General features: G+C 47.1%; 1 protein-coding gene across 44 annotated transcripts in view; it reads right to left on the minus strand.

Moving 5' to 3' along the window:
• The window catches only part of PPFIBP2 (PPFIB scaffold protein 2), a 174,797-nt gene that overhangs the window by 16,253 nt on the left and 139,080 nt on the right, over positions 1-19,464 (minus strand). For 28 of the 44 annotated variants that reach the window (XM_081540864.1, XM_081540860.1, XM_081540855.1 and 25 more), the window contains 9 exons: positions 13,745-13,895; positions 13,345-13,456; positions 13,046-13,134; positions 12,632-12,754; positions 11,311-11,436; positions 10,460-10,648; positions 9,373-9,549; positions 7,252-7,317; positions 4,661-6,190 (listed from right to left, as the gene is read on the minus strand). In XM_081540864.1, coding sequence (XP_081396990.1) covers positions 6,119-6,190; positions 7,252-7,317; positions 9,373-9,549; positions 10,460-10,648; positions 11,311-11,436; positions 12,632-12,754; positions 13,046-13,134; positions 13,345-13,456; positions 13,745-13,895 — 1,105 coding nt within the window. In that variant the 3' untranslated portion in view covers positions 4,661-6,118. Of the gene's footprint in view, positions 1-4,660; positions 6,191-7,251; positions 7,318-8,868; positions 9,550-10,459; positions 10,649-11,310; positions 11,437-12,631; positions 12,755-13,045; positions 13,135-13,344; positions 13,457-13,744; positions 13,896-19,464 lie in introns of those variants that run through there. The other 16 variants (XM_081540866.1, XM_081540856.1, XM_081540868.1 and 13 more) reach the window with 6 other exon arrangements.

Consider the following 19,464-nt stretch of genomic DNA (forward strand, 5'->3'; position numbering starts at 1 on the left):
TACCTAGCCATGAAAAGCTATGCATAGCCTTTATTATGTTGATGTATATTCCTTCAATGGCCACTTGCTGGAGAATTTTTATCAAATGGATGTTCAATTTTATCAAAAGCTTTTTGCACATCTATTGAGATGATCCTGTGGTTTTTATTCTTCAGTTTGTGAATGTGGTGTATCACACTGATTGATTTGTAGATATTGAAAAAAATCTCTGCAGCCCTTGGATAGTTTCCACTTCATCATGGTGTACAATCGTTTTAATGGATTGTTGTAGGTTTGCTAGTATTTTGCTGAGGACTTTGGCATCTATGCTCATCAGTGATAATTGTTTTAAATTTTCTTTTTTGTGATAATTTTGTCTGATTTTCGTTATTAGGATAATGGTTGCCTCATAGGATGAGTTTCATATGTGTTCCTTTCTCTCCAATTTTTTGGAATAGTTTCAGGAGGGTAAGTGTTCTCTCTTATCTAATGTTTGATAGAGTTCATGTGTGAAGCCATCTGGTCCTTGACTTTTGTTTGTTGGAGGAGATTTAAAATTACTGATTCAAATTTCAGTACTGGTAATTGGTCTGTCCATATTTTCTTTCTTCCTGGTTCAGTCTTGAGAGATCGTACCTAACTTTGTTCATTCCTTCCAGATTGTCCATTTTGTTGGCACATAGTTGCTTGAAGTAGCCACTTGTAATCCTTCGCATTTCTGTGGTGTCTGTTGTAACCTTCATTTCTGATTTTACTGATTTAGGCGTCTCCCTTTTTTTTTCTTGATGAGTCTTGGTAAAGATTTAGCAATTTTTGTGTTATCTTTTCAAAGAACCAGCTTTTAGTTTCATTGATATTTTCTATTTTTTTGTAGTCTCTCTTTATTTCTGCTCTGATCCTTATGATTTCTTTCCTTCGGCTAACTTTGTGTTTTGTTCATTCTTCTTTAGTTGCTTTAGGTGTAAGGTTAGGTTGTTTGAGAACTTTTCTTGTTTCCTGAGGTAAGCTGGTATCACTATAAACTTCCCGCTTAAAACTGCTTTTGTTGCATCTCTTAGGTTTTAGAACATTGTGTTTTCATATTTGTCTCTAGGTATTTATTTCCTTTTGATTTCTTCAGCGATCCATTGGGTGGTTGTCTCTTTTAACAGTCTTGAAGTCTACTTGGTCTATAAGTATTGCTACTCCAGCTTTCTTTTGATTTCCATTTGCATGGAATGTCTTTTCCCCTCCCCTCGCTTTCAGTCTGTAAGCGTCCCTAGATTTGTAGGCAGCAAATACATGGATCTTCTCTTTGTGTCCATTCAGCCAGTCTGTGTCTTTTCTTTAGACCATTTACACTTAAAGTAATCAGTATATATTTTCTTACTGCCATTGTGTTGTTTTGGATTTGTTTTTAAATGTCTTTTTTTCCCCTTTTGTTCCCTTGTGACTTGATGACTATCTTAAGTGTTAATGTTTGGAGCCCTTTGTGTGTATTTCTATTATAGATTTTTGGTTTGTAGTTACCTTTAAGTTTTTGTATAGCAGTCTGTAGGTATATATGATTAAGTTGCTGATCTCTTTCAAATACCCTGCATTTGTACTTTCCCCACCCTCACAATTACTCTTTTTGATATTTTATATCTAGTTGTTTGGTATATCCCTTAACTGCTTATTGTGGATAGAGATGATTTTACCACTTTTGTTTTTTATCATCCCTACTAGCTTTGCGGGAGGCTGATTTTGTACCTTTACTGTATGTTTGCCTTTACTGGTGAGTTTTTCACTTCATAATTTTCTTATTTACACTGGCAGCCTTTTCTTTTTCCGCTAGAGACATTTAACATTTGTTGTAAAGCTAGTTTGGTGATGAATTCTTTTAGTTTTTGACTTCTCCTTCAAATCTGAATGACAGCCTTGGTGGGTAGAGTATTCTTGGTTGTGTTTTTACCTTTCACACTTTAAATATATCATGCCACTCCCTTCTGACCTGCAGCGTTTCTGCTGAAAAATTAGCTGATAGTTTTATGGGAGTTCTCTTTAATGTTATTTGCTGCTTTTAGTATTCTCTTTTTAGCTTTAATTTTTGTCACTTTGATTACAATGTGTCTTGGTATATTTCTCTTTGGAGCTCTCTGCATTTCCTGGACTTGGGCGACCATTTCTTTTCCCAGGTTAGGGAGGTTTTCAGCTATTATCTCTTCAAATATTTTCTCAAGCCCTTTCTCTCGTCTCTTTTTGGGACCCCAGTAATGCAAATATTAGTGTGCTTGATGTTGTCCCAGAGTTCTCTCAAACTCACCTCATTTCTTTTCATTCTTTTCTCTTTTCTTTTCAGCAGTGGTGGTTTCCTGTGCTGTCTCATCTTGTCTGAGTTGCTATTTCTAACTGGTAGGTTAGTTACATTTCTTGGCCGTGGAGAAGTGGCCTTGTGTAGGAAGCATCCTAGCAGTGTATTCCTCTCCTTACCCAAGCTATATGTTCGAGGGTTCTCCCTCAGAGGGCAGCATGGGTCTTTATGTTGTGGTCCATTGGGCTTGGTTGGCCCCCTGGTCTGGTTGGGTGTGGTAACCCAACGAGGCCGCAAGGCTAGTGCTGGCTCACTGGTGGGCAGAATCAAGGTCACAATCAAGGTCACAAAGTCTCCGGGGCTGTTGCCCACCCACTGACAGGTGAAGCGAGTTCCTGGGGTTAGTGCCAGACTACTGGCAGGCAGAGCTAGTTCCTGGAGTCTGACTGTAGGGCCAAGGACTCTAGAGCTTGCGATCATTGGTTCCTAACGCAGCTGGGCATGGGACCTGCGGTGTCCTGGAAGGTTGTGTTGGCCTATTAGTGTTCAGGGCCCACCTGGTCCCACAGTACAGTCTGGCCTGCATTGGGGAATTGTAGTTTTCTTGCTTTACGAGCCAGGTCTTAGCCCTCTGGTGAGTTGGGCTATGCTAAGGGGTGAACCCAGAGGCAGTTGTGGGTTCTTTAGATAGCCTGTCTGCTGATGGGTGAGGCCGGGTCCCCACTCAGTTGTTTGCCTGAGGTGGCCCAGTACTGTTGCCTGTAGGCCACTGGGCAGGGTGTGGTCCTTGAGCTACTAAGCCGTCAGCTGCCACCATCAACCATGTTCAAGCTCCCGATGCTCCGGGTATGGCTGCCACTAGCGTCTCTGTCCCCAGGGTGAGCCACACTCACCCCTTCCTCTGCAGGAGACTCTCCAAGACCAACAGGTAGTCTGGCCCTGGCTCTTAACAAATTACTTCTTTTGCCCTGTGTCCCGGTGTACATGGAGTTTTGTATGTGCCTTTAAGAATGGAGTCTCTATTTGCCCCCAGGCTTGTGGGGCTTCTGCAGTTAAGCCCCACCAGCTTCAGAAACAACTGCTCTGGAGAGCTCATCTGACCAGTGCTGGAGCCCTGGGCTTGGCAGCCTGATGTGAGGCTCAGAGCTCTTGCTCTTGTGAGACAATCTAATATTCCCTAGTCTGTGGGTCACCCACCCTGGGGAGGTGGTATGGGATTTGATTGTATTGCAAAAGTCCACCCTTCCTACCTGTTTCGTCGTGGTTCCTTCTTTATGTTGTTAACTGTAGAAGATCTCTTATGCTAGGCTACCGTCTTTTTTTGATGATGGTTGTTCTGCAGATATAGTTGTGATTTTGGTGTGCTCATGAAAGCAGGTGAGTTCTGGGTCTTGTTACTCTGCCATCTTGGCTGCTCTCCCCGCTGCTGAGACAAATCCCATGCGGATTTTGTTCTCCAAGTTACAGATGTGGAAATTTAGACATGAAGCTGTTGTCCCTAGGTCATTCAGCCAGCAGGTGGCAGAGCTGGGCTTCAAACTTGAGTTTAACCCCAAGTTGTTCGCTTTTTGCAAAAACTGGCATAGTAGCAGCATTGTTTGAACTTGGTGTCACTGGATTTCTTACGCAAGTGTATATGTGGGTAGCGGGGCAGAGTGAAGGGATACAGGAGAGAGAGAGAGGAAGACAGCTGGAGAGAGCTATGAAGTACAGTGGTGCAGTCCCCACAGGGTGGCTTAACAGGTCAGTCTCTCAGAGAGCTAGTGAGGCCTGGGGAGATGGTGGCAGCTTAGCCTTCATCCATCCCCCTGTTGAGCTCATCCTCAGTGAGGTCCCTATTCAGAGACAGTGCTGGGCACTGCGCAATGAGTAAGGTAGGTCCTCCCTTCAGATATTTCTTTTAAACACAAATCATACCATGCCCGTGCCCTGCTTTAAACCTCTCACTGCTCTTAGTAGTCCCTCCAAGGTCAATTCCAGGAGGCTGCCTTACCAAGCCTTTCCTGATCTGGGCTCCAGCTGACCTCACCAGATCCTTCCTTCCTTGGGCCTCCCTCTTTGACCCAATTCTCTGGCCCAGTGGTCCTCAACTAGAGGGGAGCTATTGGCATCTAGAGGGAGAGACCAAGGATGCAGCTAAACACCCTCGAGCACACGGGATGGCCCCAGCACAGTGACTTACCAGCCCTGAATGACAGCAGTACAGGGGTCAAGAAGCTCTGCTCTTGTCATACCAACTTCAGGTACTTCCTTGGACGTGCTGGGATGGTTCAGGTCCATCTGCCTGGAGTGCCTTTCCCCTCTGGCATACTTGGCCCTGACTCATCTTTCAAAATTCAAGAATCATCTCTTCCTTGGAGCCTTTTCAGTCCCCCTCCCCAGCCCTCCGTTAAAAATGACAATTTGCTCTTTGGGGCTGTCGACACTTCTATTGGAGCATCTGTAACGTTCAGCACATGCTCTTGTCTAACACAGACCTGTACTCCCACACTGGACCATCCATACACACAGGCAAAGACCTTGACATTCATCCCTGTATCCCCAGTGGTCCTTGGCCCAGAATGGAAGGTATTTAACCTGCACATATGAGGGAATGAGAAGATGGGGAAGGGTCTTACTCTTGTCTGTACAGGAACCTGTCCATAGCGGGTGCTCAGTGGGTTTGTGTTGAGCATGGGCATAGAAGGGGAGAAAGGTGACGCAATACTTCAAGGAGAGCCAGGAAGTACTCAGGTCAGACAGCACCGTGGATGGAGACCTCCAACCCTCAGTGAAAGCTTCCTGAAAGAGGCTGGGGCTGATCTGAACCTCAGCAGACAGGATTCAGCCTTGTGACAGGGAGCAGGAGAAAAATACATTCTGGTGAGGGAAAGGTAGGAGCAAAGGCTAGAGCATGGGTTCACGAATGCTGAAGATTCAGAGGGGTCTTAGGTGCTAAGGCTTTTGAATGCTAACCCGTGGTGGTTGTGGAACTGAGTTCTTAGCCAGATGAAAACAGTGCTTTGGGAGGGTACTTGCAGGGATGGTGCAGAGACCACCCGGAGGGGACCAAGTGGGAGGACCCCCCCCCCCACCAGGAAGTTAGAGAGATGAGCTGCCAGAGGGAGGAGTTAGGGCCATTGCTCAGGGGAGGACTGGCTGGGAGGGCAACTGTGTGGCCACTGAGCAGGCGCCTCTCCCTGAGGTAGGACATACCTGAGATGTCTTGCAGTGGAAAGGGCCTTCCACTCGAGGGAGCTGTTTGATCAGATAACTTGCCTCTGAGGCTGATGAAGGAAAGGCCGCAGAGATGTCTGCTCAGAGGCTGGGAGGCCCTGCAGGCCTGAGAACCTGAGACCCCACTGCAGAAAATGGCAGCCTTGTCAAGGAAGTCCATTACTCCTTCCCTGCTGTCACTCCAGCCAGATTCCTGGGAACGGAAATGCACTACAAGCTTCCATATGGAAGCAGCCCGGGAGGGGGCTTCAGTCAGCTCAGAACATTCAGAATCTTTTTTTTTCCAGCAAAGCTTTTGTGACTCACAACCCTTCCCCTTTGGTTTAAGAGCCCCCGGCTGTCACTAGAAATGGCGTGAGTCATTGAGTGTGTGCAGGCATCTCATTTGCCCTCCCTGCAAAAGCGCTCTACAGTCCACGTATAAAAGTACAAAAGGTACAAAAGCTGTGGTGGAGAGCACAGCACAGTTGAAAGCCTGTAGGCCACCTTGTGGACATCTGTTCCACAGCCTCACATTGTCCTGTCAGCACCCACGTCAGGGATGCCCTGGGGCCCAGTCTGGGCTCTGTGGGTGGCCGTGGGCCAGCTTCCCATCAAAGCGGACTCGGGACCCACACACGTGCCTCTCTGGGCTGCCAGCCATGAAGAGAGTCATCTCCAGTCCTCAGATCTGGGAGTGGCCAGGCGGGAGTCGGTCAGCAGCTGGTCCTGGCTCAGCATCGTCTGAAAGGACATGGCCGAACACCCCGCTCAACAGTGTTCAACAGGTCAAGGCTGCCCTGCGGCTGCTCCTTGGGGAGCAGCAGGGTCCTGGGTTGGCCCTGACACCAGCGCCCTGTAAGTTCATGGTGTCCCAGGGACGCCAACACTATCAACAGTAGATTCCTCCTACCTTTAAAGGTGCCAGTTCACAGCCACCAAAGGTCTATCAGAAGTGAGAAGGGTAAGGCTGGGTGGGTTCATTTCAGTGTGCGAGCCAAGGAAAAAATTGACAAAAGTGATCCTGTTTGGACTCAGGGGAACCCCCACACCCCCAGCCTTGTCTTGCCTTGGGTTCAGCCTTTATAATCTGCTCAAACAACCAGCAAAAACCTCAGTGAGGTGGATGCTGTGGCAGTCCAGAACTGTCAGGCCCTGGGAGGTACCGGGCCTCACCAATGTGATTCTGTTCTCTGACTGGCCTTTTTCTGCCAGCTCCGGTCTGCCTACTGGCCTGGCAAGGAGGACGTTATCAGCCCTGCTTGACAGACAGTGACTTGCCCAAGGTCGCAGACAGGGACCGTCAGTCTCCCTCCAGAGTGGCTCCTCTCCCCTGGATCTGAGCTGCTTCACATGGTACAGTTTGTCCCAACTGGACATTCCAGGATGGACTCATGCCTGTGATGTCCGTAAAGTCAGAGGTGTGGCAGGAGAGGACAGAGCCCTGTCCATCAGGCCAGGGGTGAGGCCTGGGCTTTGGGCTGATGAGGCAGGTGACCCAGACTGCTGAGTATCTTGGTCTCCTCACCAGCCCCAGGCCTGGACAGAGGGCCTGAGACCTAGGACACTTTAGCTGGTTTTGGCTCAAGACTGGCAGCAGGCCAGTGGAGAAGGCCTCTGGGCCTCTGTCTGCCTCAGGACTGGCTCACCTCCGGCATCAGCCCCCAGTCCCGTCTGCTCTCCCCCAGCAGGGGCGCTGGTGCTACAGGCTCTGGATTAGGCAGGGGGGCTAAGCCAGCCCCACACCAAACTCCCGGGGCCTCCCCAGCATGGGTCCTACTATGGAGAGAGGGTCACAGTCCTACCGTGAGGCGGTGAATGTCTTGGGAGAGGAGCCCTATCTGCGTCACGGTGCCTTCCGAAGGTGCCATCTGTAAAACGGGCAGTGGCCTGGTCAGCGCTCGTGGACTGAGCTCGGGATTCGCAGACGTGGCTTGCAAGTCCTATCCTGCCTGGGCCTGCCCCCTGGGAGAGTGGGCAAGGAGTGGGCCAGGCCCTAGGGAGCGACACGTGGGTGAAGCACGCACTGCTCGCGCCTGGGGAAAGGCAGAGCTTCCACTGACCCACACCATCACATACACTCCTGCGTCCCCACTTCAGTGCCAGCTCTGAGGGGATACAGGAACAGGGCAGAGATGGGCCTGTTCAGGGTAGCCCTTCAGCACAAGTGCAGCATTCCAGCTATTTCCAGGAGCAGGGAGAGGGGGGATGAAGGCCTTTCTGATGCTGAACACACTGACAGTTTCTGGCACCAGCAGGACCTCAGACGCTGATGCCCCAGTGTAGGCATAGTCAGGTATCCTCACTCCCAGGAACCTCCCTCCCCGCCTGCTCAGGGAATGCCGGTCCGCTCCTCCTCCCCTAAACCTTTGTGGACTTTGTAGATTTGCCCTTTGAGGGCATTGCATATAACCCATCATTTTACAGGTGGGAAAACTGGGCCCCATCAAGAGATACAGGACTTGCTTGAGGCCGCACAGAGAGTTAGTGACATCGCAGTCCCATGCAGGGTTTGAAAGCAGGCACATGCAGAGAGTCTCCCACCAGGACACGATAAGAAAGGAACAAGGGGTAACGCCTGCCCTGACTACAGCGCTAAACCTCCATGCCCAGCTATCAGCCCCAGGGAGCACCTCTTGTCAGTGGTCCCAGCCCTGGGATCAAACAGCAGCTGTGCTAGTAACTTGCAAGCCCGTGCCCACATTCCTTGCTAACTGGACTTCAAAGGAGGCCGGGAGGCCATGGCCTGAGGCTGCTGGTACTTTGCATCGCCTACATCTGGGACAGAACCAGAGTGTCCAAACTGGGCTCGTGAGGCCCTGCTGCGGCCACCAGTTATGATGCTGCTGCCGGGTTTCTGCAGACAAGGCCCAGGGGACCCAGTGGAGCCAAAAGCTGCACTGGGCCCAACTGGGATTTCATGAGCAGGAGCCCAGACTGGCAGGTGCATCCCTTCCCTGTCCTTGGCCAGACCAGGCCCGGCTGGAAGACCCACATTCAGTCAGTCAGCCTCTAAATCAGGAGGACAGGTCTGTTCCAGCTCCACCAATACAGAGCAACCCCTACACAGGCCCAGGGAGGGCAGTCACAGCGGAGCCCGCACAACACATGCAAGAACAGAGGCCTGCCAGCAAGGCAGGCTGGTTTCCCCTGGCCAGGACCGAAACCAGCTTCAGGGTCTGCACGACAGCAGAATCTGAGAGGCAAAATGCCTCTGGGCTTCCCACTGGGTGGTGCACCCTGAAGTGAGGCCAGAGGCTCCTCCAAAGGCTGGGGGGTGCCTCCTTGCCCCATCCCCCTCTCCCGGGACACCCGCAAATCACAGCCCGGCTCAGCAGTGTGGGCTCTCGAGCAGCACTGCAGCTCTCAATGTGCCCACTTCACTCCCCTGGACGTGGTTAGAGATATGCTGTGCTGCTCGCTTTCTACATAAATATGGTTTTTATTACCGAAAGCAGAGACCACCTCTGAATGAAGTCATGACAGTTCCACTGTCCCTGTAGCCAAAACTCTGGCCACAGGCCCAAGGCTCTTGGGACTGCCCTCCACGGGGGAGCAGCTGAGGGGCCTGAGAGCTGAGCCCCTCAGGATTGTATGCGGTCTCGGGACCTGTGTCCAAGCTCAGGCGTGGCCGCCAGTGCTATAGGTGGACATTCAGACTTACCGAAAATGTACAAGCATCCTAAAGTGTCCTTCCTCCTGAGTCCCCAAGTCTGGCCCCTTAGCAAAGATGCAGCTGCATACCTGGCCACCCGCAGGGTTCGGAGAAAGACGCCCAGGGGTGCACAATGGCTGGAATGTTCTCTGAGAGTCATGCGCATACGCGGGGGTGAGGTGAGTTACATGGTGACACACACGGAGTTACTGTGAGCTCTCAGGATGCACAGACAGTACAGGTGACAAAGGCATCAGCTAATTGGTCCCACCTGGTCCAACCCGTCCAGTTCAGGGGCATCAAGTGTGCTGAGGCCCCGGGTGCCACTGTAAGCCCTGTGACCATCACCGACACTGTTGCTGGGCTCCATTGGGCAAATGTAGTCCGTCGATTCATCAAACTTCTTTTTTCTTATGTTTCCAAAATGTGAAAATCCCAGCTTCCTCGGCTAAAACACAGCAGATGCAAGATGATGAGAAAGAAGTGACTGAGCTGGTATGCAGCTACCCTGACAATACATTTTAGAGTAGGCCTGTGAGGGAAGGAATAAGGCAAACTGCTTCTAGAAAAACTCTTCACAAAATAGCACTCCTGGAAGCAACTGGCCTGCTGGGGAGAGGCCAACAGATCAATCGTCCTGAGCAAGCAGAGCTGCTCCTCCAAGGCTCCGTGCCCAAAACTCTTGCCCCGTGATGTTGACGTTCCCTGGGAGGACTCGGGACTCCCTGAAGATGCTGCAGTCTGTACAGAGGCCAAGCTCACAGGACTTGGCATCACATGGGGAGTATTCCCCGCCCTCTCACAGCACCTAGGGCAGCCACACAGATAGCCCTTCCTGCCTGCTCCAGCACCGGAGCTGTGCTGAGTTGGCAGGACAGCTCAGGCAGGGGGCATGTGTGAGATTCAGAGCCCCACTGAGTGGTGCTGGTGCTTAGATGACCTCAGGACCTCTGATAGCTGTGTGCTGGCCACCTCCAGGGCTGGCTGCCCACAGGGCCACTCATTGAGTTGGTAAGACAGCTCTAACTGGCACAGGGCACCCACACTCGGGAACTTGTCTGCTTTGCAAAACGAGTCAAGGTAGCATCAGAAAAGAGGACCAGATGCTGCCTGCACATCATTTCTGTGTAAAGAAACCTAACCTGCACACCCTTGGACTCAAGATTGGCCGGGAACTGGCCTAACAAAGAGTAATATAAGATCAAACCAAAGGTAGAAGCCAAAGCAGACATCATGAGAGCCTCCTCATCCAGGCAGCCCACTTGGGTTTGGCACCAGGTCCTGGCTTATCTGCTGCCCAAGTTAAGGGCCAGAAGGCAGGTCCCTGTGGCCACCTCAGAAAGGACCTGGCAACTCACCCGGAGTTTGGCTGTGGTGGTCAGTGGTGTGTAAGCAGGTGAGGTCATTTTCTCTCGCTTCTCCTGCTCAGCCTCAGGGCCGATCAAGGCATTGAATTTGGTAGTCAGGTGACGTCTGAGGAGCGTCTTTTGTGGTGGGATGTTGAGAAGCATGGCCAGGGTGTCCCCTGTGAAGCGTGGCTCTAGGATCTAAGAAGAAACCAGACCAATCAGCCAGTGATGACCACCAGTGGTTCCAGGTGATGAGACTGAGAAACAGGCCCTCATCGACCCGGGTGCCTCCAGGGCACTTGTCCTGTGTCCCCACCCACCTTGCTTCCTGGCATGGGGCCTGACTCTGAGACTGACCAGTGGAGAGCTCTGCCCTCCTAGCCAAGGCTGTCTCCCTTCTCATCCCTCCTCATCCAGGGTCCACTCTAGATGATGTCCAAGCCACCCCCCTTCCTCATTTCTCTGCTAACTTTGCCTCTTGATAGTTCTGAGTGCTGAGACGGATTGTCCCATGACAAGCAGGAGGTGACATCTAGGTGCTCCCTCCCTCCCAAGCCCTTTGTTCCTCTAGGAGCAGGTGGAGCTGCCTGGTTAATGGGCAGTTTTCATGCAGACCCCTTGTCCTGGACTCCTCTGGGCCTGTAGCTGGGAAAGTCTTTCCAGAGCCCATCTTATTTCCATAAAGCCTATTAAGTCTCAGCCACAAGGGATCAAATTCTACTTTGAGATTTCAATTTATGCAAGGAGTTCAGATGAAGTATCTACCTTCTTACTGGGATGCATGTCTAGCCCTTAGACGTCAGTTCCTGAATACCCCAGGAGCACCGAGGCAAGTGGACTAGCCCAAAGGAACCACTCACAATGAGCCCTCCATGGACACCACTCCCACGAAGGTTGGGCGCATATTCCGCCAGATCCACGGACCGCAACCACTCCATCACCCTGTGGTTGGACCACTGCACAACTTCTGACGGAGAGAGGTTACTCTGTGAGAGGGGAGAAGGAGAGTGGAGAAGTTAGGCCTCCAGGTCCTACCAGGCTCCTCTGTGGAGCCAGCCCCTGTGAGTCAGTCAGCCCTAGATGCCTCACCCAGGCCAACCCTCATGCCTACTGACCCAGGCCTCCATGCCAGATGCCTGAGAGCCTGCCTAGTTTCCAAGAAATTAAGCTCTCACTCAATGTGCAGGATCTTCTACTCGGAGATGTCTAATTCCAGAATCCTGTTACTCCCTGACTCTCTGGTTACTTCGAGACTAACACATGAATGCATGGAGTTATTCATTCAGTGATTCAGAAGCACTTTAAAAGAGGACTGCCAGTTATGAGCTGAGTATGTTACAGAACAAAGATCTCACTGGCATGGCCAAATGTTTTAGAATATACATTAAGATACTTATACCTAAGGGCCCTCAAGTGGCATCTGGGTCTTCAAAATGCCCAGCACTGTGCCTGACATATAGAAGGCATTCAAAACATGCTTTGTTGAACAGGGAGAAAAGAGGGGATGGAGAGTACAGATAGGAGTTTTCAATCCCCTGGGAAGCTGAGTGGTACTCTTAAAGCAGGGTTAGACTTAGTTCCCAGAACACAAGAGGCAGGGTATTACTGACAATCTTGTAGAAGAACTCTGAAGTTCACGGAAGATAATCAGGGAATTCCCCATGATGTGGGTTGCTGTGTTTACCTCTACTAATTTCTTCTCTAGCAAAACATGCTCATGGGTTCCCTGTGAATCTGGAGCTGGAGGTCAGTTAATGTTCTGCCTACCCAGAGGTTCTGAAATACCTGGTTTCCTCATAGGCTCTTTTCCATTCCTCTGCATACTTTGACACCATCTTTCCATTTTGTCTCACTCCTCTCCCCTCTCTCTCCTTTGCTCCACCTTCCTCATCCCCTTTAATCACTATAATGTCTTTAAAAAACTTGCTGCCACTGCCCTCCGGCCCATAGAATGTATCTCCCCCAGGGAGATGGACATTGGAAGTATAGTGGCTGCGATGGGACACAGAGTTCAGGCCACAGGCATGTTGGGGCACATGAAGCCCTAGCAAAGGGAAGAATCCACAGCACCGTGGTCCCAAACACAGCCACTTAGTGACGAAAATGTCCTGGTTTTCTAACACCCTATCTTACAGGTGTCCTGCCTCAGCGCCACCTGGACAGGTAGCGCCCTGCCCTTACCTCATCAGCTGGCCGCCGGTGCAGGCAGTGAGGGTTGAACTTGTTGACATGCAGCACGTGAATGGCACATTTGATGCTGAGATGATGTAGTTGGCTGGTGACTTTTAGGAAGAGTAGATCATTCTGGAAGAGCAAAGTTTTGGTGCATGAACCAGAGCTTCTGAAGTAACAAACACACCATGAGGATCCCTTCCAGACCATACAATACAACATGGACACGGCAACAGTTCTCCTTGGCACAGTAGTTCGTACTTTGCTATTTGGGGGCGTCTTATGTGACAGATGACACTGTTTTAAGACCTTAAGGATATGCCAGAGGTGGTGGAATCAAATGTCAAATAACCTCCATGGGGACGCCTGCGTTGAGCTGGGTGCTCATAGGGACAACTGAAACACTGGAGGAAGGGTCCTCACCACCGTCAAGTACTGCAGCATTCGTCCATCGACTCTGGATTCATGAAACTGGTCTTTGTACTGGGGTAAGCCAATATCATCAAGCCAACCTACAGAAATGGGGAAGTGAGACTTGTGAAAATGGGAGACTGTGGATGCAAAAAAAAACATAGCAAGCAGCAGCAAATTATCATTCAAGTTCCAGCTGTGTTTCCCCTAAAGTTTAGTAATCTGTCTGCCTATCCCAAGGAGACAACTGCCTTTGAGGCACACGTTCCCAGGGAGCTGCCAGAAACATACACACATCTGCCTGTCCTTACGTGTTACCCAAATGTGGTCCAGCAGTGCAGACTTCTCCTCCTGCTTGGTGTTGATGGCTTTTACTGCTAAAACCAGCTTTTTCCTGTGAAGAGGGTGCTTAATTCCCAGCTCCTGAAAGTGAAAGATGGAGACAGATGTGAAATCTCAGCAGGCAGCCCAGCTCTCAGAGGCTCCTGTGTCTGGGTGGAGATTCTCCACTGGGTGGAGCATAACAGCGGACCTCTGCCCACCGCCCTGGGATCAACCTGCAGTGACAGAATCTTGGCCTCCTTTGCCCATCTTCCTACGTGTGGGCATGTTGTCGGGGTGGTGGGTGGGAAGGCATGGGGGGGAATTCATCTTCCCATGCACTGGTTTGGGGAGAAGTAGGAGCCTCCTCACCCAGGGCTCAGCCCGTACCTTTTCCATGTCCTGAGGGGTAGCTGTCAGTAAAGTGTGGCCAGAAGTCACCCATTGCCTCGCAAAGATTACATACTGAGCCAGGCCGAAGTCCTCCAGCCACGTGCACACACGCTCTGTGCTCCACTGGGCAAAGGGGGCATTGGCGTCACTGGAAGCAGGAAATGACCCTGTTAGCATGAGAGCCTGGGCTCCATCTGAACATAATAGTGCCTCATGAAAAGGGACTAGGTTTAAACAAACCACCCCCGTAATGGGATCCAATTGAACCGCAACATACTCATTCAAGATAGACTCTTGAGTTTCCTGGGATAACATCTGGTGGGAACCTCAGATCTGCAGCTGCTGAGAGCTTGGGGCAGTTACACACGCCTCAGGAAGCTGTGTTCAAGAGCTTTGCTGATGGCGCAGTGGTAAAGAATCTGCCTGCCGATGCAGGGGACACAGGAGATGTGAGTTTGATCTCTATGTTGGGAAGATCCCCTGGGATAGGAAGTGACAACCCATTCCAGTATTCTTACCTGGAAAATCCCATGGACAGAGGAGCCTGGAGGGCTACAGTCCATGATGTTGCAAAGAGTCAGACATGACTGAGGGACTTAACACACACATACACAGGAAGCTGTGCTCACATGAACATGCAGTCCACGTACATACTCACTTGAACCAAAGCCAAGAGTCACAGCTCCATTAGGATTTAGAGTCACACCTGAATCATGTTTTACACAGTGTTTAATATCATTTTTACGAAAATGCTTAGAAAACTAGAGAAAGACTATCAGTACTCAAACATTAAAAGAAAAATAAAAAAACTCCAATTATCAATAGTTAAAATCTTATTTACTAACGAAATACTAGGGGCATCACATTAAAGTCAATAAAAAGACTATTTTTTATCACACTAGTAACAGTGGTCAGAGTTGCAGTGAGTATAAGAAGAGATCAAATAAAAAGCAAAAATATAGCTATTAGGTAGAAATAAAGCTGCTCTTTTCAGAATGACATGATTGTCCACCTAGAAAACCCAAGAGAACTCGGTAAGGTGGCTAATTATAAAATACACATACTCCTAATATTTACATGACATACATAATTTTCTGTATACCAATGTACAGACACTAATATTTTTGTTAAAATAATTTTAAATCCCACTGATAGCAACCAAAATTATAAAATATCTAAGAGCTGCCTTTACGAGAACTGAGTGGGTCCTTGTGTGGGGGGATGGGGGAGGTGGTGACTATGACACGCAACTGAGCAATCTCAAAAGGACATGAATAAATGAAGAGCTAGATCATGTTGCTAGACAGGAAGCCTGGGGTTTACAAAGCCATCCATTCTTAAAGACATCAATTTTTCATTTAAAGTCTGAATATAATGGCATACTCAAATCCCAGTTGAGTTGTAGGGGGTGGGGGTGGGGGGGGTGTTGACAAAGCAACTGTATATCCATTTTTTTTTAAATAAAGGAGGATTCACAGAATATAGAAGACTGGCTATTCCAAAAGATTGCTTCTAAGAAAGTACTTCTAAAATGCTGGTTAAAAAAAATTTTTTTTTAATGCCTGCATGAGGCATTTAAAAGTTCCTTGAGAGTGAATTTCTTAAAGAGTCAGGAAGACCAGAAAGCACCATTTTACAACAAGTGCAGGAGATGATGTGTACCTTAGAGCAAGTGCTGGTCGCTCAGCCTGGAGCCTAGGTTTTTAATGAATCACAAATAAGTGCAGATCTAGGTTTTTTGAGACCTGGAACTTATAAAATTTGGGGCAGGACCTCTTTAAGAATTGAATGCAGATGGAATATGTGAATACACAACTTGAATACAAAATTAGGAACAAAATGCATATTGAGAATTAAAAAAAAAATCACAAAAGTTACAAATCTAACTAAAACGGAAAAATATCATGGAATCCAGAAAAATAATGTTTCTATTAATTCCAAATACACTTTTATGGTGCTTTACCTTCATATTTGATATTTCTGCTTGCTTCATATGTCAACAACTCAGTAACATAGCTGTCCCTCTGATTCTGCTAGGGGATTGATTCCAGGACCCTATAGACACCAAAATCCAGGGATGCTCAAACCCTTTAGGTGAAATGGCATAGTTCACTCAGCCCTCTGTATTTGTGAGTTCTGCATCCATGGATTCAACCAGCAGAAATCTGATCTGTGGTTATTTGAATCTGTGGGTGGGGAAGGGCTGTATTTTCTGTGAGAAGCTTAATTTCACCTTCCTTCTAGCCCAATGGACCAATATTTGTTATTTTGATAGTTTTTTTAAAAAACTTTCAGCTTCACAATTTAAAAATGGTATTGTTAAATACAATTTTAGAATCATTAAATTTAGGAAAACTATCAAGTGTCCTTTAGATACAAGCTATAAAATTCCACAGCATTCAAGCTTTCTAGTGTTTATCTTAAATATTTTTTGAATTGACGTTTATTTAATGTCCCTGTGGCTGTTGCATATTAGGCAACATCATCTTGGTCAAAGTTAGTATATCACGTAAAATCATCAAGAAATTTTCATCTTTTGCCAATGTGTTCATATGATTCACTTTATTGAACAACAATCAAGGAACCTATTAACTATTTTGAGTACATCATCCAAAATGTGGGGCTGGATAAAGCACAAGCTGGAACCAAGATTGCTGGGAGAAATATCAACAACTTCAGATAGGCAGGTGATACCACACTAATCGCAGAAAGCGAGGAGAAACTAAAGAGCCTCTTGATGAAAATGAAAGAGGAAAGTGAAAAAGCTGGCTTCAAACTCAACACCAAAAACCACAAATCATGGCATCTGGTCCCATCACTTCATGGCAAACAGATGGGGAAACAATGGAAACAGTGACAGACTTTATTTTCTTGGTCTCCAAAATCACTGCCGACAATGACTGCAGCCATGAAATTAAAAGACACTTGCTCCTTGGAAGAAAAGCCGACAAACCTAGACAGCGTATTAGAAAGCAGAGACATCACTTTGCCGACAAAGGTCCATCTAGTCAAAACTATGGTTTTTCTAGTAGTCATGTACGGATGTGAGAGTTAGACCATAAAGAAGGCTGAGTGCCAAAGAATGGATTCTTTCAAACTGTGGTGCTGGAGAAGACTCTTGAGAGTTCCTTAGACAGCAGGGAAATCAAAGCAGTCAATCCTAAAGGAAATCAACCCTGAATATTTCATTGGAAGGACTTATGCTGATGGTGAAGCTCCAATACTTGGGCCACCTGATGCGAAGAGCTGACTCACTGGAAAAGACCCTGATGCTGAGAAAGATTGAAGGCAAGAGAAGGGGGTGACAGAGGATGAAATGGTTGGATGGTGTCACTGACTCAATGGACATGAGTTTGAGCAAACTCAGGGAGACAGTGAAGGACAGGGAAGCCTGGTGAACTGCAGTTCATGGGGTCGCAAAGAGACATGGCTTAGCAACTGAACAACAACAAAACTCACTATTTTTGTTTGGAATTTATCTGTTGCTCTTGGTGAAATATTGCATTTGGTTTGATCTGGGATTTTTTGTGCATATATTTTTCTTAATATCAGAATAGTTTCTTTTAATTTCAGTGCTCACTTTATCACTTTTATTTCACATTCTGTTAGCTTTTAATTTTAGTTTCTAAGTTTCTGGGAATTGGGAAGAAACAAATGTTCTACATATCAGATTTTAGTTCTGAGGTGAAATAAGTGTTTTTGAGACTGTAATTTGAATGCCTCTGTCCTGTAGACCTTTTCAAAACATCCTAGAGCTCTGACATGCTCCTCTACCCTTAATCACCTTCCCATTTCTCGCTTGGTGAATGGTCTCTGCTCTCCTAAGCCTGTGGTATTCCCATAGCAGCAAACCCAACCTTCTCACCTCCTGGGGTTCTGTCAGTGCCAGGGTCTCCCATACTCTTGTCTGGAGCTGAACATGGTATTAAGTGATTTAGAGATGACAGAGAAAGTACCTTTCAAATAGAGCCAAACCACTTGTTTTACTGACATGTGCCAAAACATCTTTCCAAATTGCAGTTAAAATGATGTAAGTGCAACTTATCAAACAGGCCATTCCCATAGTAGACGGAGAACACGGGGTGCCCTTGTCATTGTATGTATTTCATTAGTCCTTTTCTGAAAAGGGAGGACTTCTGTTTTGAATAAGCACCAAGAGAACCAAATCTCCTGTTTAGGATTTTGCCAATCTGATGATTGGAAAGACTTTCCACAGACTAGCTTCCGGTTTTGTATATTTCAAATGTTCTTTCTTTTCCCACTACCCCATACTTCTGAAACCAAATGCCAGGGGACAAGTTCGTTTTGGAACAAGATCTCTGACTTTGAGTCTCTGTGTCACAGTGCTGGGCACACTGGAAGCCATTTTTATAGTAGGACAACTAATTAATGAAACCTTAGTAAACTAAACATGAAGTGACTGCAAACCACATAAACATAATTCCACCAAACCCGAACTAAATGGATTCCCAACTCAACTTCCCCTAAGTCAGATCCCAAGAATGCCCATGGCTATTCCAGTGTCATCTGATGTTAGTCTAAGTGTAGACCAAGGGAAAGTTGGAGTAAAGAGTCAGCAGTCTCAAAACTGTTTGTGTTTGAAATGTCTTACTTATGAAAAAAATTTCAAAACACATGGCTTTGTCGGTACATTGGGTGGACCCTCTCTGGACTGTGGCAGGGGCCCAGACAAGTAAATGACCTTGGGACAAAGGCAGTGAAATGGGGTCTGAAGCAGGGAAGCACTCTGATCAGAGACTCCTCATAAGCTAGAGTCACTAAGGCAATACACTCTGTAGATGAACTCAAAAAACCCCTCCAGAGACGGGGGCCAGACATGTGGCTTTAAAGTCTGGCTGACTTAAACATTTACACTCTATTTTTTCTTGAGGAAAAAGAACTCTGTCACTGCACACCAAAATAAATCTCCAAATAGATGACTTTTGAAGTTTTTAAAAATGACTTTTAAAAAATTCATTGTTTAAAACCAGTTTAAAAAAAATAATCATTGAAAAATTTTAAAACAAAATAATGAAAGATATCACAAAGGAAAAGTTGGTAACTTATTGTACACAAACCTAAAAATTTCATATATCAAAGTAAAGTCGGCAACAAACCTGAAAAATGATCTATCACAATTTTTAGATGTGGATTAATATCTTACTATACTGTATAGAGAACAAATAGAAATTAAAGAACTAATTAAAATATATTCATAACTAAATAAAAATGGGCAGAAATGCTCACAATTCACAAAAGAAATAAACATGTAAACAAAATTAACAATGTAATTTGGGAAGGCCTATAAAACTAGAAGTTTAAACAAAGAAAAGCTGCGAATAGTTAATGCTGACAAGGTTGTAGGTGCAACAAGCACTCACTGTACAGCGGTGCTGTGTGTGTGTGAGTCACTCAGTCATGTCTGACTCTGTGAGCCCGTGGGCTGCAGCCAGTCAGGCTCCTCTGTCCATTGGAATGTAAATCAGCAGAACAGGAAAATGTTTAAACATGGATTCTTCTATAACCTGAGAGTTCCTATGAAATGTCATTATCAAATATTATATTAGCAAACAACTGTTCCACTGGAAAAAAAAAAGAAAGGATTGGGGCTGGAGACTTTCAGTAACAATGAACTTTTCCTATAGGAATATTGGTGACAATATTTTTTAAAGGCTATACCTAAATATCTATAAGCTATAAATACCAGAGAGTATTAG

This window comes from Giraffa tippelskirchi, chromosome 11 (assembly GCF_054371585.1).
Source record: "Giraffa tippelskirchi isolate mGirTip1 chromosome 11, T2T-mGirTip1v1.2.pri, whole genome shotgun sequence".
Lineage (NCBI taxonomy): Eukaryota > Metazoa > Chordata > Mammalia > Artiodactyla > Giraffidae > Giraffa > Giraffa tippelskirchi.